The following is a 27,530-nucleotide window of genomic DNA, read 5'->3' on the forward strand; positions in this document are numbered from 1 at the left end:
GGTGATAATAATCTGTGGGTTCACTAATATGAGTGACCCCTTTCACAGTAGACAGTCATTTCATCCATTGTCCAAATACTGATAGTGCAGCTTTAAGTTGAGCTTTTACACTGAGAAATACATTCTACTTAAGTCCTGCTGTTGGAACTAGAAATATAACTTAATTTGAATTGTAGATCAAAACAAAAGTGTACCAATTGTTATGCAATATCTGACACATTGTGAATGAGTACTTCTGTTGTTATCTATGGTTTGTTCTGTAAGAAAATCGAACACTTGCTGCTTTCAGACATTTTTTCCTCCGTTTGATTTAAAACTTGGCTCACTCATTTGTTCCTTGCACTGGACCATTACAGAACCAGCTCGTCAGTAACCAAATTTTGCTGTTACTCTAATAAACCAACAGGCTGTGCCAGAGTCAAGCATCTGAGTCCGGCTGACGTCCTGCAGTGATGGCCTGGTGTGTGTCATTACACAGACACAGAACGGGAAAATGGGCAGACACTGAAACAGCAAAGCGTTTGTGATTGTTTCAATTTCTATAGATAGCCTGTGCCTCCAGCGGCAATTTAAACATGTGAGCAGTTGCTTAATGGAGCTGCTGAAAACTCTTGAGTCTGCAGTTAAACAGGATCTCTCTCGTGGTGGACTAGGGTGTGCAGATTGTCTGCTCAGATGGTCAGGTAGATCAAATGGGGGTAAATCAGCAAGGCTTACTGAACTGTGAGATGGATAGATGAGAAAGTGGCCTGGAAACAAGTGAAACAAGTGAAAAACTGACTAGTCAAAACCTAAATTTAACATTCAAAACCTGCTGTGTTTACACATAAAACACATGCAACTCAATATGTATTTTCGGTCATGTATTTTTTTTAATTTACAATGACACTGCCCAAATTAGTGACACTGCAAAGCAAATGTGAATGATCTCGCTTTTACAACAGGCTGTAACAACACAGCTACAGTACAGAGTGACAAAGCATTCTCCACTCAAGGTCCACTTACTCCTTTGTTCTGTAACTTTCGACAGTATCAGGCAGTCTTTACTACTAACTGTAGAAGTTCAGATTTGATTGACAGATTGATTAACTTTATAGTTTTTTTGCACACAGACAGTCCAAATACCAACTTTTTATTATTCTGACCACTTTTAGAACTTTCTTTGTCCATGCTGGCATAAAAGTTCAGTTTGAAGTCAGTGTCTGAAATAGAGCTATGTTTTGGTTAATATTACACTTTTTTTTTAAATTTTGGGATTGTTTGGAGTGAACTGTTTTAAACAAGGTTTTAATAACTAGTACATTAATGTGTTTATGTGTGCACATTTTGAGGGAATATTGTTATGCATTTCCATGTTCAATAAACTTCAAGTAATTACAGTACATTTCAGTAATGTACAATAAACTGTTGCCATATAGTATTAATAAAAGATGCTTGATCTCATTTTTCTGTTATAATGTTTTATGTTTTGGGCGCATGCAGTCTTCCTTTTTGAGTCTTTCTTGCATCAGGATGAGCTTGAATGCATCCATAATTCCTTGTACATTAGTGTACCAGCATACAGGATAATATTAGGATTTAATATCAATGGGAATGCTCACAGTGGAGTTCAAGACCTTTTGCAAATATTGAGAAATTAGCATTGCATGCTATTTTGATGAATATTAAATTTTGACTGCATTATTTCATAATAGCTATGTACAGTAGTTGAGAATGCTTTAAGGTAAAACTTATCAAATAATCCTGTTGAATTGTCTTGTTAAACCTTGTGCATGATGCAGTACCTCATTAGACAAAAAATACATTTTGATTTTCCATGATTTCTGTGATTTTTTGTCCATAATTAGAAGTATACAATTTAGCATTACGAGTTTGGGACTGATTTAAAAACTGAGACAAAAAACTTCAACGGCATCTCTGAGCATTGGAGCAAAATGTTTTACCTGTATTCCCCTCAACTTCGGTCTTTACCACTTTCTTGCTGTGAAAATGGATTTGGTTCTTTACTCATTCTGAATAACTGAGTCACAATCCAGTTGTTTTCACTGGCAACTAAATCACATCATAATATGCATAATTGCATGATGCAGAATTTTTTGGGGGCCCACTTGAGCGAATGATGAGCTTATTATCAATGGCTAATTAATGAGCATGAAAGGAAAGAGAACCATGATAGAAATTCAGGAATTATCCTGACAGATGAAATATATCAGTGCCATTTAGGATGAGATAGATGAAATATTAGAGATATATGTTTTTATATAACTAATTGCAATAACTTACAGAAAGAAGAAAAGACATGTGAGACATCACAAAAATCGTAATAATACACTTTCAGTTATTGTGATAAAGAAGAAACTTTAATCTTGTATGTACAGTATGTACAATGTAGAATTTTTGGACATTCAACAAAGCTAAGTTTCAGTGCAGAACAACCTGTAAAAGATATACTATATCTACGAAGTGCTGTTCAGAACCATCTGTGCTGAGAAAGAGGAAAACCACACGAGACTGAGGACATTTAAAGTTAACACGCTAACTAGAAATGTATCATTTTCTTACATGTTTCATTGTTTTACAGACGCCATCATGTGTTAACAGGCCAGCAGATCACATGAGCTCTGATCATGAAATCATTAATGTCCTGATTATATCGTAGCTGTACCTTCACATTCACTTCTGTTTTATAGCAATGAAGCTGTGAAATCTTTGACAAAAACAACCAAAAAGAGAGAAAATTAAATAAATCAACAAAAAATAACTTGTTAAGCCTTAAAAGATAAATCTAATAGATTCTGCAGCATGGAGACGAGGCAAACTGTTACATTTCATAACTAACAAGTTTTGTGTCCACTGAAACACAGATTTTAATAGCTTCTGACTCTAATGGTGATAAAAATGTAAATTACCATCATCATTAAGTAAAATCCTGGATTGCAATGAGTTAGACACTACACACTTGGGGAGAATAAGGGTGATATTTTTGGAAGACCACTGAGAATTTCTGAAGTCTTTGATTGTGTCAAACTTCTTTGAAAACACTCCCCCACACCTCTTTGCTGCATCTGATGTGCTCTGCTGTTTCTCACGTGTTTTTTATTGTCATAAGACTGTAAATGTACTCTCGTTATACAGGAAGGGTTTTTTTAAAGTTTTTAAGGGAGATTTGAGGCTTCAAAGAGTAAATGTTCCTATTTTGTATCCAATTTTTCCATCACCTTCTGATGCCAGGGATTTGTCATCCAAAATAATCTGATATTTCGGAGCCTATTGCTTTGCAATAATAATAAGCTCAACTTTTGCTTGGAACATAATGCAAAAGCATGAGAAAGTAAACTATTTGTAGGAGGAAAGCCATTTTATGTACTGAAACCTTGAAAAACAATCATTGTAGTGAGTTTGTTTCATTTTCTTTGGCTTAAACAGCAAGCTGGCAGTTCCACTTTCGAAAAAATAAACAGCTCGAAGCAGAATAATACTAAGGGGGGAAAAAACACATACATCGGCTCTATAAATTAAATCAGATCCAGTGAAACAGCGACATCCTGTCTCCTCACACGCTCTGTCGTCTCAGCATCTCTCTCTGTGTTGAGAAGGCGTGAGGAAGGTACAGTCTCTCTGACCTGCAACAAAGTGGAGTCCTCATTGACAAACTCCAATTTCTGATGAGGCGAACTCCCTCACTGGTTTCTCGTAGGCATTTTGTAGGTTCAGTTTCCTCACTCCTCTGACCTCCGGGCGACTGATCCTACCTTGCCTCTCTCTCTCTTCATTTCTCTGAGTGTTTGTCTCACATGATTTCCAGAATATCACAGGGAACGAAGCCTCTCTTCTTTCCACTCGCCACTCTGATGAAACCACTGCGTTCGCCCTCACTGCTCACACAAATCTGAGGGAAAAGAGAAATGTTACTTTAATGCGAAAACAATTAAGCATTGAAAATACAGTTGACAAGTGCTGTCAAACACAGTTAAAATCATTTGACCGAATATTTCAATATGTATAAAGTGAGCTACAACGTAGTATAGCCAGGCATCATCGGCCAACATCAGGAGAGCCTTCCCAGAAGAATGGAGGCTGTTAATGCAGCAGATTAATGCTCATGGTTTTAAAATGAGATGTTCTGTAATCAAATATGGGTGTTATGTTCATGTGTTCACATACTTCATTCGGTTGTCCAAATACTTTTGGCCATATAGTGTATCTATGATGTGAGAAAGCTTGGTGGATGTTTGACTATGAATGATTTCAGAGGATAATTTACACCCAAGAATATTTCCAGACATGATGATTAGTAATGTGGATATCATGACTAAACATTCATTAGTTCTCAGTAGCGGCATTCATTATTCATATTATTTAAAGTATTTCTTGGATATTTTTGGCTTTATTTGATAGTATATATTATTATATACTGTATAACACAGCAGACGGGGGCAATGTGGGGAACTAGAGGGAGATTACATGCAGCAAAGGTGCACAGCTGAAACCTGGGACATTGCTGTTACATACATCATACATGACTAGGCAACCAGACTCCCCCTAGAAAAAAGCAACTTTTCAGAAAATCCCAGACTGTTGATCCAAACTCTGCAAAACACACATCACACCCATTTTAAGTATTTACTTTGGTTACCTGTCAGTTTTCATATAGATTTTTTATTTCCCTTTTATCTTTGTCTGTCTAATCTCTGTTTTTATGTGCATTAGTCTTAATTGTTTTTATTTTTACTGACTTATTATTTGTCACCTGATTTTGAAAGTCTCATATCACAAAATCAGTATCAATATACTGTACTGCCCAGCTGGAGTGTAGATAATTTCTTCATTTATTATTATCATTACATTTTAAGGTGATAATAAGATAAGATAGAACTGTATTTATCCCAAAAGAGTACAAAGTAGGAAAGAGTGCAAATATAAACTATCAACAATAAAGGTGTAAGTATAAAAATAATAATAAATCTAAAATATACACAATGGCAAAATATAAACAAGGGTCATAAATTGCTCATATCTCAAGTTGCTTCTTGGTAAATGAAATGGTAATGATGATGATGTTGATGATGCTGTAGTTAACAATATTGCTATGCGATTATGAGATGAGTACTGAGATCCTAAACTGGTAATTGTGGTCAAAAGGAGAGGGAGGTGCTTTGAGGAATAAATACTGTATTTAACAGCCAAAAAAGTGATCAAACTTTTCTTTTTCTCCAACTCCTAATTTCACTCATTGACCCTCATAATGGACCAGAACACATTGTGTTTGGATGCTTTCTCTAAGTACTCTACAAAATCTTCCCCTGGGCTTGTGTGACTGGAAATGAAAGGCAGTGGGTCACAGACTCATCTTGTTTTGGGTGGTTTCATCTCCACTGGGGGTAGCTTGCTTTAAGCCTCCTCTGAGTCCCAACATGCCTTGGAAAGCATTGTGGGAAAAACTAGGGCCTGATCTAAGTACAGCCATTTTGCCAAAATGCTAATTTAATGGTAACTCTTGAGAGGGATCCTCTGTCAGCCAACTCCAGTCAAGCTTTTCAGTGAATAAGCGTATACGAGGGAAGAGTCGCTGGAGGTAAGAGGTAACATGGGAGCTGCAGGAGGGTAATAAGATGGCTAAAGAGCTGCTGGATAATGTGAATCTGATGTGCTCTAATGGCTGGGGTGTGATCATGAATCAGACATAGGTGTAATGTAGAAATTTTAATGTCCATGATAAAGGTCATTGCTTCCCCAATCCAATGATGATGACGATGTTCATGGGATCAACTCTAATGCTAATGTTTGGTCTAAATTAATCTTTCATGTCTTTTGTCTTTGGGCAAGGGCAATTAACCCTAACAAACAAACAGCCGCTCCAAAAAGTCCCTTAATCATAAACTAAGAAAACTAGCCTTATTATTAGCTTGTTTACCAGCCATTTTCAGGTTTGTCTGGCAGGTTTTTATTCATAAAAGGGTTGCAGAGTTTTCTTGCATGCATTCTTTTAAAGCCATTATGTGTACAATTCTAAAATTTCTGACTTTGGCACTCTCTAGTAGTAGTATCAAAAAAGACACTGTTGCAGACATCAAGGTAGCTAATCAACTAGTGTTTCCGAGTTGTTGTTTGTTTTTGTTTTTCACATTTGGTCCTTTGTTACTTGAGCACCTGGTCAGCTGGTGAAATAGCGACAGCACACTCTTACTACATGTCTTCACAGGTCCAAAATTTTGGACACAATTCAAAATTGACACGTGGAAAACCTTTGCAAGAACTTAATGGGCATAATTAAATTTTAAAAAAAGACATCCATTCCTGAGGGCAGTCAGACTCTACCCAAATAGACCTCAGGATTATTAGACCCAATCCAAAATGTGGTTGACCGGAACAGACCCAAATAGAGAGTAAACAGTGGCAGCAGCAGGTCAGCAGCAAAATGCGTCACCAATATATGAGCGGTTGCAGTCAAAGTAGAAATACATGTAATTTTTCCTGCACTTCTCCATCTCAAGTCAAAAACCGCATTTTTCTCCTGTGATGATTATGATGCACTACGAGAGCCAGTTAGCTAATTGCAATTTGGACCTGGCCTCTGACCTAGGTCCCGGGTCGGGTGGACTCAACTTTTACCAGGATTTTTGTACAAACAAACATTTATGCCATTACAGTTTTTTGAAAGATGCTAAAATCTACATACATTCTACACATACAGGCTTTAATTTGAATGTTTACTGGGTAGCATTCTGCTGTTTGCATATTTCATTGTGTTGAGCTTCTCCATAGCTGAAGATGCTCACACACCTGCTGCCAAAAGGTCAATACTCAAGACTCATGTCTTGAACTATACAAAAATAATAACAAGAAGAAACGCCAGTAGTTGTCGTGCAGATGCTGACATTGACACAGACGAACAAATAATAATTGAGCAGGATAATTTAGGATATAAATGAACTATTTTAAGGAGAACATCGTGTTCAGCCTGGCTTCATGTGAATACATAAAAATCAGCACTTCAGTTATAAGGTTTTGACCTTAAAATATTAATCATCTGCCTATAATCATCATCATCATCATGGGGTTTGTACAGCACCTGTCCCTCCTTCAGGGTGATCTGGCCTTGTTCCTTACAGCCGATGAACGTCCTGTTACACCTGAACACTTGGTCCCCTGCCCGTACCTGATGAGCAAAGGCTGCTGGGAAGAAACCGATCCTGTCCTCAATTACTCCCTGAAAAAAAAAATCATCAAACATGAAAACAGCTGACACATGGAAGGGCTGCACAGTACATAAGAGGATTATAAACCCAGTGTTTTCATATATGGCTAGATAAAATCCTTTCAAAAACAACAGGGGATCTGTCGGTTACAGTACATAAAACCTGTATAAAGTTTTATTTTACCTGTTAACGTAGATATAAAGAAGATATACTGTATATATCTTCACATACAGTACCTATACATTGTATTCAGGTGTTACATCAGCTGCTAATGTTTGTCTCTTGACTTGTTAAAGTATCCATTGTTCAAAGACCAAACAGACCAAATGTCTCTGTTTATCTACAGCCTGCAGAGAACAACAACAGCGTTACAATGGATGATGAGTTTCTTCATGGTCTGGTGGCAGCCGACTGCCTTTGTAGAGTCACGTTTTGGCCCTTTTGTCTCCCTAATTTATCTAACATTTGTGTCCCGAGGCAGCCTGTGGCCTTGCTCCTATAATTTACAGCTCATCTTCCTGTAATTTATCAATCCATTTCTTATATAGGCATTTTTTAGGCTTTGTGAAAAACACACATTATATGATAACTGCACAACAACAAACTTGTTGCATCTTGGAAGGTCTTGGAAGGTTAATTATAAACAAAGAAAAAGTTTTAGATGTCACTATTTAGGTGTAATATGTTGGTTTCGTACCTACCTTCCACCAGTCATCATTGGAGTTGTCAGCCAATAAGATTCTGTCTCCCGCGCTGCAATATAGAGCAAAACAAAGGAGATATTACTCAAAATGTAAATTACTGTCTTCTCATCTGCCTGGTCGGATAAATCCAGTAGGGGTCCCTGTGGAACAAATCAGCTGTAGGACCCTTACCCTGTTTGTGGTGATGCTGTTAAACACATTAATGAGGAACATGTACATTTTGACACAGAGCCCCTCTACAAAAGAGGTAATAATGACCCTCCTTAGCCCTGTACTTTAGTGGTACATGTTTTCAAACAAATTTGAATTTATCTGAGCAAGTCTGAATTGTCATATAGTTCATGGGGCTGTAGTACAAAAACTTTAGAGAGCCGTGCCTTTTAAATCTATAACCAAAACTCAAGAGCAAAAGTGTACAGTGTTACCTACAAAGCCAATGACCATATCATTAGCTAAATGCATTATCATTTTGTGTGGCTACAGGTTACATTACAAGCCCCGTTCATGACCAGCACATCCACTGTGTGGGAGCCAAGATGCTGCTATATCAGACTTTAGGATAACTTTAGCTGCTATGTCTGTACTTATGTAATGTACTATAATACAAGTGCGGACTATCCTACAATACAACGAAAATGCTGCTCCTTATCTACATCTCTGGATGTAAATCATGGATTGTCAACTGGTGAGGATGCCGACTTTTTACCTGTTAGCTTTAGCCTCAGTCTTTTTTGCACGATATCATGTACAGTGGTGTGCAAAAGTGTTTGCCCCCTTCCTGATTTCTTATTTTTTTGCATGTTTGTCACACTTCGTCAAAGATAACACAAGTAAACACAAAATGCAGTTTTTAAATGAAGATTGTTATTATTAAGGGAAAACAAAATCCAAACCTACATGGCCCTGTGTGAAATAGTGATTGCCCCCTAAACCTAATAACTGGTTGGGCCACACTTAGCAGCAACAACTGCAATCAAGCGTTTGCAATAACTTGCAATGAGTCTTTTACAGCGCTGTGGAGGAATTTTGGCCCACTCATCTTTGCAGAATTGTTGTAATTCAGCCACATTGGAGGGTTTTTGAGCATGAACTGCCTTTTTAAAGTCATGCCACAGCATCTCAATAGGATTCAGGTCAGGACTTTGACTAGGCCACTCCAAAGTCTTCATTTTGTTCTTCTTCAGCCATTCAGAGGTGGACTTGCTGGTGTGTTTTGGATCATTGTCCTGCTGCAGAACCCAAGTTTGCTTCAGCTTGAGGTCACGGACAGATGGACGGACATTCTCCTTCAGGAGTTTTTGGTAGACAGCAGAATTCATGGTTCCATTTATCACAGCAAGTCTTCCAGGTCCTGAAGCAGCAAAACAGCCCCAGACCATCACACTACCACCACCATATTTTACTGTCGGTATGATGTTCTTTTTCTGAAATGCGGTGTTAGTTTTACGCCAGAAGTAATGGGACACACACCTTCCAAAAAGTTAAACTTTTGTCTTGTCAGTCCACAGAGTATTTTCCCAAAAGTCTTGGGGATCATCAAGATGTTTTCTGGCAAAAATGAGATGAGCCTTAATGTTCTTTTTGCTCAGTAGTGGTTTTCGTCTTGGAACTCTGCCATGCAGGCCATTTTTGCCGAGTCTCTTTCTTATGGTGGAGTCATGAACACTGACCTTAACTGAGGCAAGTGAGGCCTGCAGTTCTTTGGATGTTTTTGTGGGGTCTCTGAATGGCTGAAGACTTTAGAGTGGCCTAGTGGAGATAAGTTGAGCAAACTGTTTGCGAATGTTTATTCAACATCTGTTGCATAATAGCAGAACCTTATATGGATTCAGATGTGAATTTAATACAGCATTCTAGTGAGGCTGACAGATGAAGAAGAAGAACAAAATTAAGACGTTGGAGTGTCCTAGTCAAAGTCCTGACCTGAATCCTATTGAGATGCTGTGGCATGACCTTAAAAAGGCAGTTCATGCTCGAAAACCCTCCAATGTGGCTGAATTACAACAATTCTGCAAAGATGAGTAGGCCAAAATTCCTCCACAGCGCTGTAAAAGACTCATTGCAAGTTATCGCAAACGCTTGATTGCAGTTGTTGCTGCTAAGGGTGGCCCAACCAGTTATTAGGTTTAGGGGGCAATCACTTTTTCACACAGGGCCATGTAGGTTTGGATTTTGTTTTCCCTTAATAATAACAACCTTCATTTAAAAACTGCATTTTGTGTTTACTTGTGTTATCTTTGACTAATATTTAAATTTGTTTGATGATCTGAAACATTTAAGTGTGACAAACATGCAAAAAAATAAGAAATCAGGAAGGGGGCAAACACTTTTTCACACCACTTTATGTACCAATCAAGTGTTTATTTAAGAATCCTTTAACATGGTTCTCGTTTTAAAATCTGTCAGCTGGAACGATTAAAAAGTCATCTGGAGATTGGGTTTTCAACCAACTCACAGAGTTAGCACATTGGCTAGATAATGAGAAGCCTGTGTTTGTATATTTCTGTGTGGAATTGTTGACCCATTGTTTCATAAGTTATTGCGAGTTTTGAGAGGTGATTCTACCACCATTATCATTTTAAACTGCATCCATTCACAGCAATAATAACCAAGGGGGGCAGGGCTTAGCAAAGGTGTAATTAAGCAACACTTAAAAGTTAATGTAAGCTCTGTCGACACTGAGAGGAGGTTGACCTCAAGAGACCTTCTTATATATGTATGCCGTATAGTCAAGCAGAAGAGAAGGTGTTCACCAGTTTTTTCTCTGTTTTAAATGAGACTGGCTGCACCTTAATCCTGTTTGCTGTAATTCTTCTTTAGCCAGGAAACACATGAATCATTTTGCCCCATCACTGCGTAATTACTAGCATCTGTTCAAAGCCGTCGGCTAAATTTGACCAGTAAAAATCAAAAAGACCAGCACAGTTGAGCCAAATGTTGGTTTACGTAATTACCCTTTGTTTTCCTCTTGTGGTTCAGTTACAATACTGGCTGTCCTTTGCTTGGTATTAATATGCACCGTGACTCAGAAAACACTGTTTATTGTAGGTGAGAAACAGCACAGCACCCAACTTGTAAAATCTTCTAAGATACATGTTGTTCCACAATTACATTGTCCATTAAACAACAAAAAAGAACAATGGGTTTTCTGAATTGGTATTTTAAAAATGAAGAGCTCATCATCAAAACAATCACCTCGTAGTTGAAGGTAATCATGTAATCAGAGCATGTGGTGGTAACTGAAACTAATCACCAACCTTATTTTTTCACTTAAAATGAAAATGGAAATTGAAACTTTTGATTAAAAATTCCATTTCCCCCCCATTTGTGCTTTATGTGTTAGCGTTCAATGTACTGATTACTGTCAAAACATTGATGTAGGCTTTCATAAGAGAAGAAATTTGAAATAAAGCTTGGTGAACTTGGTGGACAGGGAGTTGTAGAGAAGAAATCAATGAATTTTAAATCAAGCCTGTCGATTTAAGTTTTTCTCGACCAAAGAGAGAGGAAGGACCCATGAGTGTGTCTGTGTGAGTGTGTGTGTGTGTGTGTGTGTAGGAGAAAGAGGGAGAGAACAAGTGCACTCTCACATCCTTAAATCCTCTGAGGATTTCTGTGAGAACCAGGAGCAAATGGGTACTTAAGCTGAAGGACTCATGATGAATGCTCTCTTTCCTGAGGGCCTATTTCAAAGTATGTTGCAGATGATGCCCTATCAATCATGGTTAAGGCATGGGATAAAATCTGTAGCCTGAGTTTCAGATTGTATTGGCGATAATAAGACAGGCTAGACATATACAGCTGAGTTTTCATTAAACCTGCAATAACTGATTTTTTTGGCAGCGGAAACAAGTTGTGAACACAAAATTGATTTATCATCACCTTTTAAAGGTTATATTGATAACATTTTTATGTAGACGAATATTTTAAAAAAAATACATCTACAGTGCTTTTAGAAAGGTGTGGAATAAAAGTATCACTTTTCCTAAAAAAAAAACAAAAAAACATTATGATTGTGAATTAATCATTTTAAAAATTCTGACAGGTCCAAAACAAATGTTTTGTTTATCTCTGTGTGAGATGTCTGACGTTTGGTTTCTGCTTCTAACAAGGGTTGTGAGCCAATAATATAACGTCGTCCGTATCACGTGGTATAGCTGCCAGTTAGTGTGGAAAAAACGGACACTGACGTTAGCATGTTAGCTATCTTAGCTTAATTGTCCAAACAACAATAACCCATAAAATTACAGTTCTGCATATTTAAACAAAATAAACAACAACTACCGACAGTCATAGTCCTTAAAACCTAACTAATTGTTGTCTGCACAACTCTCAACAGCTTAAAACGCTTAACGCTTTCCAAAGACTGTGTGTTTCTCTCAGGATAAATCCAACAAGACGTGAGATTGACTGATATTAATAGATCATCACGGCACACACATAGGTATTATTAATGAGGCCAATCTAGAGAAATGAATCTTTGAGGACCATTCCCTAAAAAGAGGAAGCTAATTAGTTCCTTTTGTAAATCTGTTCTTGTGTTCTTTGACTTATAGTGCTCTGAATACAGTGATTATATAAGATAAAAGAAAGAAACACAGGCACACAAATTAACAGACCAGAATTAACTGAATTTCCTGGGCATGGAAAAGCAGATGAATATTGACAAAGAGCAAACAGCTCTTCACCAGCAGACACTGACACATCTGACACATGTCATCTTATTACCTTGTGTACTTTGTGGGTTTGTGATTGTGTGCCTAGATCTTGGTGTATTGTACGAATAGTTTAGAGTAACTGCAATCAGCAGGTGCAACATACAAGAAGTATATTATTGTTAACACTACAAAAGGCAACGGGAGTCAATGAAGTCACACAGATTCTGTTTTTGTCATTGCTGCTGTGTGTGCATGGCAGGCCTATGCAATTAATCAATATATTATGATTATAGTGTTAATTAAAAATGAGATATCATTAAAACTAATCATTAAAAAGTCTAATTGCAATATTTAGGAACTGGAAGTGGAACAGATTGTTTGCTTAAAGGTGAAATGAGCAGTGTAGGCTCTTTGTGTTTTAGATCTTGCCTGGCAGGTGACCTCTGGGGAAGTACGTGTGTGTATGAATTAATCAGCACTGGATTCAATCTAATCAAATTTCACAGTGAAGTTGAATCGTGCTTACAGAAAAATTCTAGTAACTGCACAGTACAACTGCAGTATGTGAGTCTATGCCTCTTCGTTTTACTTTGTTTTCTCCTTTCTTCAGGACATTTTGAAAAGCAAAAAATGTATCAAAAGAAATCACTGTAAGCATGTCAGTGTTAATCGGTCAGCTATATTTCATCATCAGTCCCAGACAGCTGCTGCGCAGTAATGACAGCAAGTGTTGTAGTGGGATTTCTTGATTAGAGTGACATGTATGTAAACTAACCTCATCTCCAGGTCATGGCTGTCTTGGGGAGTGAAGCTGTGCAAGGCCACATAGGTGTTGAGCTTGAGGACGTCTTTCTGTAGCTGGCTCTGCTCCAACTAGACAAAAAACACATGGAAATACATGAACACACAGATTTGGTTTTCAAGGTTTTTCAGGAAAAAACGTTGCTGACAAGTTAAACAAAGCTCATAGACACGCAAATATAACACAACGCCATATTCTCTTTTATCACTTTTTCTTGCAGTCATATCTGAAAATAGTCTTTTGGCATTCACATAAGCAGGAGAAGCCCTTGTTTACAGTACACTGATAGACCATGGAGCTGCTTAAGTTGTTCTGCAATCTGTTTCTTTTAATCCACCATCAACATGAGTGGGAGAAGCAGGATCAAGCTTTCATGAACGCTCAGGAAGTTAAAACAGGACAGGGTTGTGGGTGGAGAGGAAGTTGTCGGAGAAGTGTTAGCACAATTAGCAGGGAGATGCACCGCCATTCTGGTGCTCTTCACACCTGCTCAGAAAACTGGTGGGTGTTTTCTGGTTTCATCATTAATACCTTCCTGCCTGCTGTGTCCCTGAAATCCTTCCAAATGATAACTTGTTCTGTTCCAGTACAATGCTTGGAGGGGAATTTTGTTAAAAGATATGAGAATTTAAGACACACTAATGGCTGTTTTTGCAAGACAGCAGGAGAATTTGCCATCTTTGTGGCGCTGTATAGTAATGAAGAGAAGTGTTTCTGGTCTTTTGTGGCTCCCTGAGCTTCACCCATTTGGACTGGCAATGTGTTTGATGGATGAGTTGAGTTAACTGCGGCCACAAGGCAAGCTGCCTCTGTGGCCTCAGGGTAAAAAACAGCAACATCAAGCAGTGGCAATCCATTACAGCTAACTAAGAGCTGCTCACTAGCCTTGTGAGGCTCTTGATGCTGTGGGAGCCTGAACACTGAATGAGAGGTCAGGAAGGCTAGAGAGAGCAGTGTGTATTCCTTATGCAGTAACTGATTTTTTTCGGCCACTTGAGGGTAGTAAAACAAAGTGTAAACACAACTTTGACATATTATCACCTTCTAAACTTCTTATGGTGAACGTGTTAGAAAATAGTTAGCCTATTTGCATATCTAGCAGACACAGAGCAATATTAGCTTTAATAAAGAGTTGTGTTTCTGGCTATCTGGCGACATTCACTCTCCTTCTAGCTCTGTTTTGCTCCACCAACTTGTGAGAAAAATATCTGGCTATGTAGCAGCAAATGCTCCACTATGCTAACTAGTCGCTAACTTGACATGTCTGTCTGCCATGATGGACATGTAGCATTCAGTTTTTTTCAGAAATTCCTCTCTGAAAGCAGCTTCCTGCTGTGGCTAGAAACGACACGAAACCTGTGAGAGTGAACCAAAACAGTAAAGTTGCGGGTCCTAAAACCAAAACAATGAGCTAAAAGACACTAAAACGGGTTTAAACAACAAAACTATTTGGTTAGGCTTAGGAAAAGATCATGGTTTGGGTTAAAATAAGTGTGTTACATAAGTCACATAAGTCATGTAACTAACATAAGTTAACTTACGTAAGTCATGTATGTAACTTAGAATAAGTCAACATTGACTTTTGGTTTCACACGGGACACAAACCTCTGTCCTGGGTGAAAATCCTGTGTTTGTTTGTGCCATCCATCAACCCCGCCACCTCCAGAAGCATTTATACTACGTCACCTGACTTCCTCCTTTGCTCCCGTCATAATAACCACGACCACTAGAGGTCGCATCCTACAATAAACGTAAATATGGGTCGTAATAAGCCAACCTATATGGACTTTTCTCTGGTGAGGACACTGACACTGATTTGATCCATTGTTTTATAAAAATATTGATTAGAGTTTTAAATATTGTTTATTCCAGTAATAGTCGTTTAGTTATGACACATTTTATACTTCCGGCAACAAAAAAAGTACCAGAAGTTTCTTTGGAAAAAAACAGCGTCCAACCAAAAAGAAATCACAGCTTGAGCTAGACTATTTTACTGTCAATTGATCTTGGGCAGTTTAACACTAAACCTGAAAAGTGTGAACAGATGGGGATCCTGTGTGTAACTGCATGTGTTCCCATTTGTGCGTGTGAGCCTCTCATCTCAAATTGGAGGCTCTTCCCTGGTGAAGAAGCAGTTTTCGAGCGTTTTTCTCTGCTCATTACCCCGCAGAGCCTCCATCTGTCTGTCCGCCAGACTGAGCTAATGGACCTGTCGGCTGACAGACAAACAGCCCACTGCCAGCTGTGCTCGGTCCAGCCTGATAACACCGCACAATGCACTTCAAGTCTCTTCCCCGAAATGGTCAGCTGGACTGCTAGATTGTATTGCAGAGGATAGGTGTGTGTGTGTGTGTGTGTGTGTGTGTGTGTGTGTGTGTGTGTGTGTGTGTGTATGTGTCTGTTTTTTGCCTTGTATGGTTATTTGTTCATTTTTATGTTTGTCCAAGTATCTGTGGTCTTTTTCCACTGTTGACAATGGAGATAAACATGTTAAACTATAAAAGTAAACAGGATAGATGGCTACACATAGAAAATATGTACAAAGAACATTGATACTGAAAGCACTTCTCCCACAAATCCCAACATGGAAGTTGAAAAGATATTCACAGAGGTTTAACCTTTTTCTTTCACTGAATTTTGCACCATCAGCACTGCATCTACACTGTAGAGAATAAATATAGCAGCACAGACCCCAGAGCTGCAGATCCAAACATTACTATAAGGTCAAGGCTTATCTCTATCAGTGCAGGCCAGTGGTCGCGTCAGCTCGGGTATGATTTGTTACAGCAGGAAGAGTTTCCCCTCAAAGTCCTGGGAATTTCAGTAGTGATGATGGAGGCGGGGGGCCAAGTGCAGCATGCTTAATGGGCGCAGAACGGACTGGCTGGGTATCGGTTCTCAGAGTAACCACGCAGAGTTCAGGCCTTGGTCAGTGAACAAAGTCAGTTCTCAGAGGTTTTCAGACTGTACCAATAATATAATAAGAATCGATAGTGTACTCATATACACACACTTGTCAGCATTAGATATGTATTATGTAAAATAATTAGATGGATTACCTGCAAATCGTCAGGTTTTCTCTCTGGCTGGTGGTAATGATCTGTCCCGTTCTCAATGACTGTGAAAACTGAGAGGGAAATAAAATAACTTAAGGAAATTGACAACCGTTTCAATAAACAATATCAATACCAAATTTGAAGATAGTTTTTCATTGGCCATGAGTTGTCTTTTTTCCATTAACCCAAGCACTAACAAGAAACAAGAGAAGTTTCTTTTGTTGGGTCAGGTGCTATTCTTTGAAGGAAATAGCTCAGCAACATTGTAGCCACGCTTCAAATAGCATTGTCCAACGCCAAGGACTACCTGGGTGCGCGCCACCATTCTCTTTTACAGCTGCAGTTCATTGTGCAGCTGGAAAAACCCAGTCACCACTACAAATCAAGAGCTATACACAATACAGATTTAAAAAAGAGAGGTCCAAACGTTTAGTTAGGCTTTTTCTACAGGATATTCTTTAGCAGGATCAGAGTGAGCAAATACAGCAAAAAAAGTTCAGATCAGTGGAAAAGAGTGAAGAACCTTATTTGATGGTTCATAGGAAGAGAATTCAATGTTGCAACCTTCTAGGACTCTCTTGTGGGAAGAGCAATAGCAGTGTGTTTTTTGTGTGACTTCATGGCTTTGATCCAGATGCACACAGTGTACCACAACGAATACTCACCATCATCGCTGTGTTTTCTCGACAGCTCCTGCCTACTGCTGTGAGCCACCGCTTCCTCTGGAACCTTATCCAAGTCACTGGTCTGCAGAGATTAGATAGAACAGATAAAACAGATTAGATAGACAGATAAAGATAGACTAACACATTTACAATTCATCCACTTTCACAGACTAACCAGCTATTTTGGAGAAAACTGTAGTGTAGCAAACATGCTGTTTCAAAGTCTGCATTTGGAAACTATTATCATAACCCCCGTTGAGTTCACATTGTCTCTGTAAGCCTCCACAGACAAACACACCCATTCACTAACAGCTGCACAGGACAGGCCAGGGTGGACCAAACCCAACCGCTTTCAGATGTCATCATACGGAGGCACGTATCCAGACTGCACATACAGTTTTGCTTACATTACAAGTGATAAGCTATGAAAGACAGATTTCCTTGTGTATTACACACAGAGATGGAAAGGAGACTGGTGACTGTAGCTCTACAATCAGTCCAGTCCATCTTCAGAGCTGTAACATGAGCGTTTGCACCCATCTCCCTTCATTACTGCTTGGACCAGAATGCCTTTATTGGTAGTGTTTACAGACCTGCTGTGGCAGTATCTATTTAGACCATCAGCTACAGTATGTGTGTTGCAGTGGGATAAAATATAACAAGTATAATACCTGAACTGAACTGTAATAATCTGATCATCGTTATGTGTATATTATAGCTTAACAAAGAGAAGACTTAAGACAAATAAAACTGAAAACAAAAAATTGATCTGTGTTTTGTGTTAACAGGGTAAAAACAAACACAAACATGATAAATGATCCTTTTCTTACAGAGTTTCCGTGTGGAGACTCCGAGCCGCTGGCCCTCTTGGCCTTCTGTGCCAGCGACGTCCCAAACCTCAAGGCTTCATACACAGGGTCCACCTTATTGCCACAGGCTTTAGAAAAGAATTAAGACATGATAAAAAGCTGATGGCAAACAAATGTTAAGCCTTCAAGATAACCATGTGGTGATTTACAATACTATAAAACCAGGTAGGTAAATCTTATAAAACAGCTCAAGTGGAAAAGCGATTCTGGAGGAGTGGAGTAAAGTTTTCGCTTTAGAGCATGCCATCCCACACAGAACTGAAATTATTATGGAGATTTAAGCTGCTCACCGATGGGCATGACTTCTTTGATGCAGCCATACTGTTCCTGGATCAGTAATGGAGAGCTGTAGTACCGCCGAAAGCCTTTTGGCTGAGGAGAGAAAGACAGAGGGAAAAAAGAAAGAGGCGACAGACATTAGAGACAAATCGATATGCAGCACCACAGGCAACACTGTGACACTGAAATACTGCACATAACTCTGTTCAGTCTGACGGGGGGTTTTTTTATAAATTACTATAAAAAAACTTATTGGGAAAAATGTGGTTTTGAGAATACATAAAAACAGGTAAATATACAGTATTATGAACGTTTATGAACCAATAATATTCAATCTGCCAGTAATACAAATGATTAATGCATTACTTATTATACTAGTAAAATACTGATTAGCATTGTGCCACTTGCAGCCTGTAAACACAACTTACAAAGTACATCCTTGTGTCTTAACTCAACAAGATGTGAAGTGCACAACCCTGAATTTTACCAGAACACAGCAGCTAGCTACATTAATTGGTACCTACAGAATCTGTTCATGGGGAGTGGTAGGAACTGTGTTTACAGCAACACTGATACATTGTTTCATGCTTGTGTTTGTCTGAACAATAACAGCTAAAAAATACAAAAAGATAATTTTCCTGAAATGTGCACATGCAGTGCATGAGTTGCACTGCATTATGCAACCTGTTACATCAAGTAACAGGAAAACAGACAAAAACAAAGCCATTTAAGTACTAATTCTAAGTACATACTAATGCATGTATTTTTCTACAATGAACCAACTGATTCGATTCAGGGCAGAAGAGAGAAACATGCTGACAATATGCATCATGCGATGTAATGAAACTAATAGCCCCAAAAAGGTGACGACATGAGAGTTAGAGAGTAGGAGAGACAGACAGAGGGTGGGGTGGGACACAGATGCTGAAGGGGCCGTTGCTCTTTACAAAATGACGTCAGACCCAGTCCACACTCAATACTGCACTCCCCCGCGGCTGAGGCGCAACATTAGTTCCACTCAATTTAAATGACTTTCAGTACATTATTAGTTGAATGAAAATATATTAATGACTACAGTTTTAAATCGTGCATGACTGTCATAAATAAATAACTGATTTGTTACATACAGAGTTGAAATCCCAACATGCAGGAGTAGAAACTGTGGTTAAAGTGGTCCACTGCCATGCATCTGACTAGAAAAATTGGTCTTAAAGTCTTAATTTATCTGCCTGTCATGTCCTCGTTCCATCTCCCAATGCCCTTAGACATTTATCATTTATACATCCATTACCTACCTGCATCCTACCCAATCAATACTTCCCCATCAGTTTTAAATCCTTCTTAAATAAAGAAGAAAGAAAGAAGAATTAAATTTTCCTCAATCCATGTAGACATTATGTCATCTGCAGGGATTGAGGAAAATGGGTAATGCATATATTTTCAATTTTTTTGGTCAGTTCTGTTTTTGACTACTGGAAGAAGTCCTGGATAAACATCCACCCAATTACTGATAAGATACAGTGTTTTTTGACTAGATTAATGTTCCTTCATTACAACTGCCTTAATTCTTTACTGGGTGCGTGAATCAGAGCTACATCTCATAGGGCTGCCTTTTTTCTATTTGTTTACATTTCATGTACTCAAGTGGCAGGTGGTGAAATCTGCATCGCTAATCAGTCCTGATGAATTCTTCATGTGACACTTCTCATGATGTGACGGCTAAAATAAGCAACCCTTCAGGGCTCTTCAGGCCCATCTAAAGAACGGAGATGTTAGACTGTCAGGGGGTAAACTCATTAAGGAAAAGGCTAAGAAAGCACACTTGTTGGGAGGCCATCTAGTTCATTTGGCTACAAACAAAAGGCACCACTCACTGTCACTGTCAGTGACTTCATTTACTACACTGTTGTTGTGACAGCAGTGATTACAGATACAGTTAGGTTTTGGGGAAATCTGGGGAAAAGTCATGGAAGCCTTTGTTATGTGTCTTTGTTATGTGTCTTTAATTCACAAGTAATATATATATATATATATATATATATATATATATATATATATAAACAGAGATAGATTATAATAGTTTATAGCTGAGTTAACAGCTGTATAACAAAACCTACTGTTTTCAGTTGAACACTAAGGAATGGTTTCTGGCCGAAGTGAGCAGTGACTCACTAAAACTACATTTGATATGATGTCATTGTCACGTTTCAATAAGTTCAGAAACCTAATGAAGAAGTGGTGATGTGCTGGTTTCATGGTTTATAAAAATTCAGAGTATGAGGTAACTTGCTTTCTCTGGTAAAGGGTTCTTAAGCCAAGAGAAACAAGCATGGCTGCAGAAGTGTCCAAGTTTAGAGTACTTCGAATTTAGAGCTGTATTCCACTGGGGAAGCGTCCCTTTTTATGTTGACCTCTCAACCTCATTTTCCACTCCTGAGAGCCGATCATGTCTTCAAGCCTCATCCCTCAGGCCTCTAGTGGAAAGACGTCATAACGGGAAAGGCAAAAGGCTGCCTGTACTGTCAGTATTACTTCCATATCATTTCCATATGACATCTATTCACTTTGTTCTTGCTGATTAACACCAAATTTCCTCAACTAATTACAGCCAAATTTTCTCAAGAGAGGTGTAGTCAAATACTGTGGAGGAACAATGTAGTAAAGGTAGGAAATCACACATAATAAGACCTGACAGAGCTGCAGTCTCTCTCGCTTCAGTGTGGGATGTGTGCGAATGACTAAAGAGTCCCAGTCCCGTCCTGACTGCCAGTTTGCTGGACTGCTATGTAATTGAAAGCAATGAACGTTTCTTGGCACTGGCTTTCACTGGTGTAACAGAACCCTCCCCAGTAAAAATACTCAGCCCATCCCAACTCCACAACTAAATGGTCTCGTTATTATGCAGGTCCACAGATGATAAGGGACGATGATGATTGTGAATCACATTATAGCCCCCGATCTCAATTATCATCACCCAGTAATGAGGACAGGCCAGACGGGACCCCAGAAAGTGTGTTGCTGGGAGGGAACAATATACAATGACGATAACAAGGCTTGATCTCTCAGTCTATGATGTTTAAAATGGGAGGTTTATTACTGTTCAGGGTCATTACCTCTGACTTGTGAGGTAATAACATTGAAAAGCTGACTTATTGACTGTTCCAACTATTAAATCTTCTCATCTTATTGCCTCTGCTTATGATATAAAAGCTGAAATTGAATAATTAATGATGCGATAATTATTCCAAATATTATTTTACACCCCCTAATTTCACAAGCAAACAAGGGTTGACTTACATATTAAAAAAGAGACATCAGGCCATCAGAGACCATGAAATGCCAAACACATCATAAAACTGTTTTGTGTGACATCTTCAATAGTTGTTATGAATCTGCTTCAGGGTGATTGTATGGATCCTGATTTAATGGTTTATGCTGACAGCAGCACGGCAGAACATGATGGCGATGACGAGGGGTCAGCATTTTTGGTATTACTATTATCTAACACACATACATACAGAATGATGATATAACGCTGATGAAGACGATGACGAGGATGGATGGTGGTCACAGATGTACCAGCACACTCACACATAGAGTGTGATTTCTGAATAAGCACATTCTGGTGGGAAACGGTCAGACAGCCAATTCTAATATGGCTGTTTTGGTTGCTATCATAATGACATCAGTAATTATATTCCTGAAGCTCAGAATCTCCCAAACTGTCAATCTCCAGCAAAGAGACAAATGTACTGTCTGTATCATGTCTTGATCTCTATTTAATATTTATTATATTTTAGTATTATTCTGTGTCATGCATCTTACCAGTTTGCCCATGCAGCGCTGCTGTCCCACTCCATTCTCACATTTGTGGTGGAGGCTCATCTTGCAGGCTTTGCAGCGGAGGCCATGCTTTGCCGTGTTTCCCGCCAGGAACACCACATGCTTGGCTGTTGTACCTGATACACACACAGAAAAAAGGCAACAGGTTCAGATCTGTCATGTCAGGAACTAGGACTCGAATGGTGTTCCTAAGTGAACAGCAAATTGCACACAAAAAGGCAGAGGAAATGGAAAATACTGTTCAGAACGCCATCTCATTCATTTAATCGTTGTCACACTTATTCCTAGCCAGAGTTCCTGGAGTCTTTCCCAGCATGCACTGTGAAAAACCTGTGAAGTGACATGTGGAACATTTTAACAGGGACACAATTTAGCAAATGTGACACATGATGTGCACTTCTGCAAATCCATTTTAACCAAACTGACTATAATGGAGCCAGTGTTATCGCCACCATGTGAAACCCTTTCAAACTGCTGCCTGTGTGCGGCTCACCCTCACTGATTAATATGTGACTCAGAGTTTCTGGAATAAATGAAGATTAATCGGACTTATTTGTGAACCAAAGTTACGCAACATCGCAACTGCAAACATTCATGAAAGTGCACATTTGTGCATTGAGGTGTGTGAAAGAGTAACAAATGAATATGGGCAGAGATTGACAGAGAGATAGATGAGGAAACAAAAAGAAACATAGTCTTGTTCAGAGTGGAGATGTGAGATTGTAAAGAGATAGGTGTTGGCAGAGAATAAAGCTCACATGGCATCAACACAACAGATTGCATCATTGCAGGTCAATCTTTAATGAAGATCAGTGAGCTGGGGCTCTGTCACTGTGTGTGTTTGTAGGACAGAAGGAAACACAACAAAAGGTCAAGAGATGTATAGGCAGGTATGCATGAATGTGCAAGACGTGGGTAATACTGGCATGTTTGGGGAGTGAAAGGGGAGTGTAATGTAGCTACAGGGGAAATCCAACTTTCACTGGTCATCTTACAGATTTAATTAAGTAAATTTGTATTTGATAATCAAGAGGGTTGTCACTAATTTAACAGGTAAATAGCTCAAGCTCAAATATTAGTTAAGGTTCCTTAACTTTGAAAGATTTAAAAGATCCTGATATTACTGTCTAGACCTTGATGCATCACCGTATTCCTGCTCAGGGCAGAAAAGAAACATGAGACTAAGTTCCCCCACGGAGGAAGCTATCGTCACTCCCCAATCTCAACTTTGCTGAGACATCAAATTATCTCAAATTATCTCAGTGTTATACATAGCATGACAAAAACCTGTGATATATCATTTGACAGCCATTCCACATTAACAAGAGAGGACACTGTTACAAAGTCCCAGTGCTGTTATTAGTTGTAGTCTGGCAGCTGTGCACTTCTGGCTCTTTATGGATTAATCAATGAGCACGTGCCATGTTCTGGCCCACACTCTGCGTGTGAAAATATGGACATGCAAAGGATTCATCAATCTACTTACAGTGTCCAAGTTTAGATGATCTGACCAATTACTGAAAGATTGTTTGTTCACGGTTGTCAAGTTGTGTATAGGTTTTTGTGCATTGTGAAAGGGCATTGTGGCAAGCAAATAACGTCAGCATTTCAGTCCAGATTATCCTCAAAATTGCAGCATATTCAGTTTGATGAGCAGGGTGAAGAGGATCAATGAGTAGAGGTAACACTGTACTTTAAATGTGAAACCAAGCAGAACACCTAAAGCTCGGACAAGCCAGCAAACACAAGATACTGTGTACAAAGCCCCTCGTGTAGTTTACTTAGCCAACGGGGGGGGGGATCTGTATAAAACTGGATCTGTATTCCCCATTTAAAGCTCTTGTGTTGCTTGGCTGAGCCTCACTGACACATAGCTGGCGGACTTAGTTAACCTGAGAAACAGGAACCGAGAGGAATGTGATCCCGGCCTGAACCCTTATCGGTCAGCCACAGATCACCACAACAACAACAACAGCAGAAGCAGAGGCAATGAGCACAACCTGCACCAATTTTTAGGTCACTCTAAATCAGGTCAACTGATGATGTTGTTTAACGAGCACTTGGAGTTTTCATTCTCCTTCAGGTCACCAAACAATTTCTCTACGGCATCTTTAAGACAAGTTCTTGTCCGTCTCTCTGAATGCACAGGGGCAGGAAGCAAATGAAGACTCATTCCAACATGGGGGAATAATCCATGTTACCTCGTAACAGCTAAGAAGGGAACAAACCACTGTGTTTCAGCAAGCTGATACAATAAATTGACATTGTCATCCTCCTTCAGTAATTGCTTGGTAATGACATTAGTGTGTGTGTGTGTTTAGGTGCTTTTTCCTCCAGACTCAGAGGAGAGTCCGGGGCCTAAAGGCATTACAGCTGTAGGGAAAGTGAGTCTTTCTTGGCTACTCTGCTTTTAAAGCCCATTCTTCATTTACACTACAGTAAAGGACAAGACTCCTGAGACTCCAGATTTTCCATACCTTCTACATCTTGCCTCTTATTTTTTCCCACACAATCTTTCTCTCTCAATTTCCCCCCTACAGTATTTCTCTCATGCTGCACACTCTCCTTACAATAGCCACACACTGATCCATTAAGCCTTACTTCATGCCTCCTGATTTCCTGTGCAAATAACCTTCATCTTGACAATAACTCCTCCACCCCCTCTTCTTCCTAAGCTCCTCCAAAACACTGACCTGAGTAACATTCTTTGGTTTATTTGCAGACTTTAATTAGTTTCTCCCACAGCCGTTTTTTTTTTACCACTGAAAAACCCATTTCCCCATCTGAAGAATTAAGGAAATAAGGCCTAGAATGCTTAATACATTGCTATAGGTGGGTGTTAGCTGTTTATGTATCCATCTGTGATCAGGGGTCTTCTAAAATGAACAGTATAGGGTACAGATGTAACATTAACTGTTTTTAGAAATTAAATACACTTAGCGCAATGAGTAGTGTCATGCAGCCTACAAAGATGTTCATCTGAAGATCTCTGCCCCAAACTATTTCTATGTTATCTGTTAAATGGTACTGTATGTGGGTTTTTCTGGCAGTGTAGTTTTGAAATAAAACCATGTTAATCTAGCATTTAAGCATGCTAACGTGCTAATTAGCAATAAACAAAATAAAGCTCAGGCTGATGGGAATGGCATTAGATTTTCAAATATTTGGTCAAAATAACATAAGACGTCACAGGATCACCAAAATTATTTCAACTCATCCTGAGGGGAGCATGAATGTGTGTACGAAATTCCATTGCAATCCATCCAATAGTTGTTGAGATATTTCACACAAAACTTCATGATGGCACTGGAGGAAAAGTCATGGGAACATCAAAGTAGGTTGCTTCATCCTCTGGGGACCATGAATGTCTACAAAAATTCATGGCAATCCATCCAATATTTGCTGAGATATTTCAGTGTTGACCAAAGTGGTGGACTGACAGACAGACCAAATTTGCCATCTCTAAACACTGCTAGCGTGGCTAAAATAACTATCTGTCGTCTGAGTCAAGGTTTAAACTCCAAAAATGTCACTTTCTTTAAAATTTCTTTAAAAGTTTGACATTTTACAATGCATTTTTTTGATTGAGTACTGGTGTGAGAGACATTTCCGAGACATGGTAGACAATGTCAGCTGTCGATTGTAACACTGAAATGGATAAATACAGTATCAGTGGAAGTGCAAGGTCGTCACAACACGCAGCTGTTGTATGTATGTGTGACAGAAAGAGAGAAAACACTACTGACACATGCTAGTATACACAGTAAGTGTGTGTGTGTCTGACACTTTTGTTCATCATGTGTTTAACATCTCTTTATTTTATGCTTTTATCAGTAGACACTTGTATTGTTTTCCTTTGTCTTGCATTGTTAAAATCACAATGAAATTTAACAATACTAACCTGATTACTTATATTACTGTATTTCATGTATCTATTTCATTGTCTATTTTGTTCTATTAACTAATATTGTTAATCACGTTATTTTTGTTAATTTCATTTATTGTCTATCATAATCGGAATTGTGCTTTGGCAACACAAATGTCATGCCAATAAAGCCTATTGAATTTAATTGAATTGTATGTGTTAATGGGAGGAGGAGCAGTGAAGCCTCAGTTAGCACCACATCAGTATCTGTCTTCTACCCAACCTTGACCTCTGACCCCTAGATTAATTTCTCTCTGGGGTCAACCAAAGCTGTCATGTATGTCTCAGGGATATCATAGCACAGATTAGTGCATGTTAATCAAGTGAGATTACTGTTTCAGTTGTGGTGAATATATACTTGGATGCCTTGATTTGAGACGTTTAAGGGATCTTGTAAGTAAATTACTGTCTAGCCCCTAGGAAATCCGTGATTACTGACTCACAGTGATATTTCGTAATAATAGCTTACATTTCGGCATTTTCCATCTGCATATATCCTTCATACAGTATGTCCTTTTAGAAAAACAGAGCTTACTATATAAAGTATAATCGTTCAAGCTACAAGCTAAGTTCACAACCTAAAAGCTGTGAATATTTAATTTTTTCAAGCCTGCCCTGTAAATTATATTTCACCCTCTGTCAGCCACAAATAACCTCCCATTCACTCATGTAGACGTTTATTTAATAAGCCATTTGCAGCAAGGACCTGCAATCAATATCTCAGCATCAGCCCGTACTCGATCAGAGCATTTTTATGTACCAGTGAAACTAATTCACTGTGTGACTCACAGAAAGGACACTTGCTTTTATGGAGAAAAGCTGCACACTGCACATAGCATTTAGCCTGTGTAATGAATTAGAAAAGAACATGGGTGGACTGCAATAGGAGCCAGAGTAACCTTGGAATAAATATAGGAAAATGTAGTTAAACGTGCACATTGAATACACTCTTAACTTGTTAACTTTCTTCTTCTTAAAGCTCTGCCCACCAACACAGGCGTTTTCAATTACTCTGGTGATTAGACTTCTGCTCAGGTTGAAGTTGGGTGGAGCTATGCTTCACTCTATGAACTAATAACAACGATAACAGTGTCCCGCCCTAACAGGTGCAACAAACTAACGAGAGTGAGGGAGCTGTCAACCAAGCACAGTCTGTACATGCCCACACAGTCCTGGGAAGATGTCTAAATGGGCAACATCAGTGAACACACCTGTGTGGTGGACTGTGGGTTTGTAGTGGCTTCACCTTCCTTGAATCAGTCTGAAAGACTGAGAACTTTTTAAGAGTTTAAACAGGTTTCAACAAGATTTAGTTTCAAATCCTAAAAGACGCCTCCTCTCATTTGTTTCTTTTAACAAATCAGAGTCAAACAGATGAAGTGTTGACTTGTTTTTTGATGACTGTTAGAGTAATGTACCATTATTACTGTGCATGACAGTGTTTTCTCATAATAAGATTATCATTGTTAGTCAGAAAGGTCTGAGAGTTCTCAGACCATTTTCACAATTGAGAATGACTTCCGGATGGGA

At 38.9% G+C, this 27,530-nt stretch overlaps 1 protein-coding gene across 3 annotated transcripts in view; it reads right to left on the reverse strand.

Annotated features, from left to right (window-relative positions):
- Positions 1-2,338: 2,338 nt before the first annotated feature.
- The window catches only part of stac (SH3 and cysteine rich domain), a 32,307-nt gene continuing 7,115 nt past the window's right edge, over positions 2,339-27,530 (reverse strand). For 2 of the 3 annotated variants that reach the window (XM_044167077.1, XM_044167078.1), the window contains 9 exons: positions 22,058-22,191; positions 18,244-18,325; positions 17,915-18,021; positions 17,085-17,166; positions 16,423-16,490; positions 13,337-13,434; positions 7,901-7,952; positions 7,073-7,210; positions 2,339-3,889 (listed from right to left, as the gene is read on the reverse strand). In XM_044167077.1, coding sequence (XP_044023012.1) covers positions 3,791-3,889; positions 7,073-7,210; positions 7,901-7,952; positions 13,337-13,434; positions 16,423-16,490; positions 17,085-17,166; positions 17,915-18,021; positions 18,244-18,325; positions 22,058-22,191 — 860 coding nt within the window. In that variant the 3' untranslated portion in view covers positions 2,339-3,790. The remainder of the gene's footprint in view (positions 3,890-7,072; positions 7,211-7,900; positions 7,953-13,336; positions 13,435-16,422; positions 16,491-17,084; positions 17,167-17,914; positions 18,022-18,243; positions 18,326-22,057; positions 22,192-27,530) is intronic. The other variant, XM_044167079.1, reaches the window with a different exon arrangement.

This window comes from Siniperca chuatsi, linkage group LG15 (assembly GCF_020085105.1).
Source record: "Siniperca chuatsi isolate FFG_IHB_CAS linkage group LG15, ASM2008510v1, whole genome shotgun sequence".
Classification (NCBI taxonomy): domain Eukaryota; kingdom Metazoa; phylum Chordata; class Actinopteri; order Centrarchiformes; family Sinipercidae; genus Siniperca; species Siniperca chuatsi.